This window comes from Mesitornis unicolor, unplaced genomic scaffold (genome assembly GCF_000695765.1).
Source record: "Mesitornis unicolor isolate BGI_N332 unplaced genomic scaffold, ASM69576v1 scaffold37109, whole genome shotgun sequence".
Taxonomy (NCBI): domain Eukaryota; kingdom Metazoa; phylum Chordata; class Aves; order Mesitornithiformes; family Mesitornithidae; genus Mesitornis; species Mesitornis unicolor.
The window spans coordinates 1-2,789 of NW_010205897.1; the positions used below are offsets into that span (position 1 = coordinate 1).

At 65.0% G+C, this 2,789-nt stretch overlaps 1 protein-coding gene across 1 annotated transcript in view; it reads right to left on the reverse strand.

Annotated features, from left to right (window-relative positions):
* Nucleotides 1–1,335: 1,335 nt before the first annotated feature.
* LOC104546238 (nuclear factor 1 C-type-like) overlaps nucleotides 1,336–2,789 on the reverse strand; it is a gene marked incomplete at its 3' end in the record, with an annotated part of 3,815 nt that continues 2,361 nt past the window's right edge. The window contains exons 7-8 of the mRNA XM_010191581.1: nucleotides 1,640–1,768; nucleotides 1,336–1,520 (exon numbers count right to left, since the gene is read on the reverse strand). Of these exons, the coding sequence (XP_010189883.1) occupies nucleotides 1,336–1,520; nucleotides 1,640–1,768 (314 nt within the window). The remainder of the gene's footprint in view (nucleotides 1,521–1,639; nucleotides 1,769–2,789) is intronic.

The following is a 2,789-nucleotide window of genomic DNA, read 5'->3' on the forward strand; positions in this document are numbered from 1 at the left end:
GGAGGCCTCTGGAGTGCTTGCCTGTGGGGAAGGGGCACCCCGCAGCAGTGGTGTGGCACCGGCTCTCGAAGGCTCCAGTACCAGTTCCCTGTGCCCCACTCGGTGGGGGGCTGCTCTGAATCTGGCTTCTGTCAGTCTGGCACTGAGCCGCTGCGCAGGGGGAGAGCAGCCGTGTCCCTCACCCTGGCATCAGGCCTCACTGGCCAGGGGCAGCGGGCAGGTGCTGGACAGAGTTCAGAGGGACTCCTCAAGACCCTCTGTGTTCGTGGGGCAGAGTGGAGGTGCAGGGCACAGGAGAGCACAGGAGTGGGAATGTGGCCATCCCGGCCCCCAGCTTTGGGCACGAAGAGCCCAGGGTGCTGGCTCTGCAGGGTGCACTGAGTGCTGAGTGTGTGGGGTGCACTGGGTGCTGGGTGCACTGGGTGCTGAGTGTGCGGGGTGAACTGGGTGCTGGATGTACTGGGTACTGTGTGCACTGGGTGCTACGTGCACTGGGTGCTGGGTGCACTGGATGCTTGGTGTGTGGGGTGCACTGGGTGCTCGGTGCGCAGGGTGCACTGGGTGCTGGATGCACTGGGTGCTCTGTGCACTGGGTGTTGGATGCTCTGGATGCTTGGTGTGCGGGGTGCACTGGGTGCTGGATCCACTAGGTGCTGGGTGTGCGGGGTGCACTGAGTGCTGGATGTGCTGGGTGCACTGGGTGCTGGGACTGCGGGGTTCTGGGTGCACTGTGTGTGTTGGTTGCTGAATGCATGGGGTGCTGGGTGTGTTGGGTGCTGGGTGCCAGGGTGAGGGAAGGCACACAGCAGCATGGTAAGGCCCTGCCACTCCCGTGGGGACGCTGGGGGACACGGCGCAGTAGCAGGACTGCCAGGTCAGGACAGGACATGCAGAGACCACGGCTCTCCCAGGCATGCTGACGGCTCTTCGGCGACGGTCACACATCCCCTGCCAGATGCCCTATTCCCACCAGACACCCCTGGACCCAGCTGACGGCTCAGCCCCAGCACCCACCACCCTGTCTCCCCTCCAAGGCGGTGCCAGGGAACAGCACCTCCATTGCCGGAGAGATGAGGTGCCAACACCAACCAGGCGCAGCAGCACTCCAAAACCAACACAAGGCACCAGACAGAGCTGCTCAGCCCCAACCGCAGCTGTAGGAACACCCTCCCAGGCTGGGTGTCAGCACCTGGGTGCCACCAGAGCACCCCGATCCCCTACATGCGGCGGCGGTGGTGGCAGCGACGGCGCCGGTGGCAGATGATCCAGGGGATGCCCCTCTGGCAGTCCGGCTGAGGTCGGTGAAGGTATGCAGGGATGGGGCCGGGTCCTTACCGGTCCGGGCTGCTGGTTGGACGGGTCGCAGGCCAGTGAGACGAGATCTTTCAGCGGGTCCTGCGGGTTGAGATGAGGCGGGTACCGAATGGCCGTGTGGGGGAAGTAGGTGGAGGCCGTCTGGGGGAGGATGGAGGTGGTGGGGAAATGCAATGCAGACGATGGGTGCGGGCTTCGAGCGATACCTGTGGGTGAGAGAGGAAAGAGGGCACCCCTCAATGTCACTGTGAGCTCCCTGCTGCCCCAGTCCCCTGCCCGCTCGCCTGCTCGCTCTGTGCCTTGGTTTCCCTGCCAGGACACTCACCGCTGTGCACTGCGATGACGGGACGGTGGTGCTGCGTGAAGCTGCTCAGCCGGGGCGAGGAGTCCTGGGGTGACGGGCTGTTGAAGGGAGACTTGTCCATCTCCGTCTTCTTCACGGTGGGGGAGATGCCTGGGGAAAACGGAGCGGAGCGTCATGCCCTGGCACCCACTGTGGGACCCCAAAGTCCCGAAGCTGCTGCCAGCCCAGCCTGCGGTTGGGGCATTTGTTCCTTGGGTGAGTGGCACCTCGGGACAGGGTGGGCAGGGGGAGGGTGCGCGGGTGCACATGTGTGTGTGTGTGCATGACTGTGTGTGTGCAGGAAGGTGTGCACGAGTGTGGGCATCTCTAGGGGTACACGTGTGTGCACACCAGCGTGCGGGTGTGCGTGAGCGTGCACACACCTGCTGAGTGCCTGTGCGTGCCTGTGAACACGTGCGGGCCAGCATGATGGTGTGCACCTTGCGTGTGTGTACATGCACACGTGTTCATGTATGGGCAGCAGCCAGAACATGTGTGTGTGCCCACGTGCACACAGCCCTGCGTGTGCCCACCCCGGGTGCAGAAGTGGGTGCTCCCAGGGGTGCCCCCATGACCCCACAGCCCCCAGTGGGCACCCACCTTCCCTGGTGTCCCGGGGGCCACATCCTGCCAGCACAAAGAGCTCCCAGGGAGGCAGAGAGGTGTGGGCCCAGGGGTGACCCCTCCATAGACCTACAGCCTTGGCCCCCAGGACCCCCAGACAGCACTGTACACCAGGGTCCCCGAGGGCCACCTCAGGGCGCAGGGCTGAGCGGGAGGGGGAGGCGAGCACCTTAATCCCCCCCACGATGGCTTTAGCTCTGACCATTTGGCCCAGCCCAGTAATGGGTTTAGCCCCTTCTCAGCCAGGGGTTAGGAGGATTTCCCAGAACATCCCGTACGGGATTGCCATAACCGCCCCAGCGCCACAGCTGAGCCCCCGACCACCCCCCCTTGCCCCTGCCGAGGATCAGGCCACCGCCGGGAAACAGGGACACCCCTGCCCGGCTCCCTCCCGCCATGCACACCTGCATGCAATGCTTCGAGAAGGGGGTTACACCCCAGGACCCTTCTGCCCTCCCACCTGCCCCTCACAGCACCAGCTCCATGGGGCCTGAGGGGTGGCAGGAGG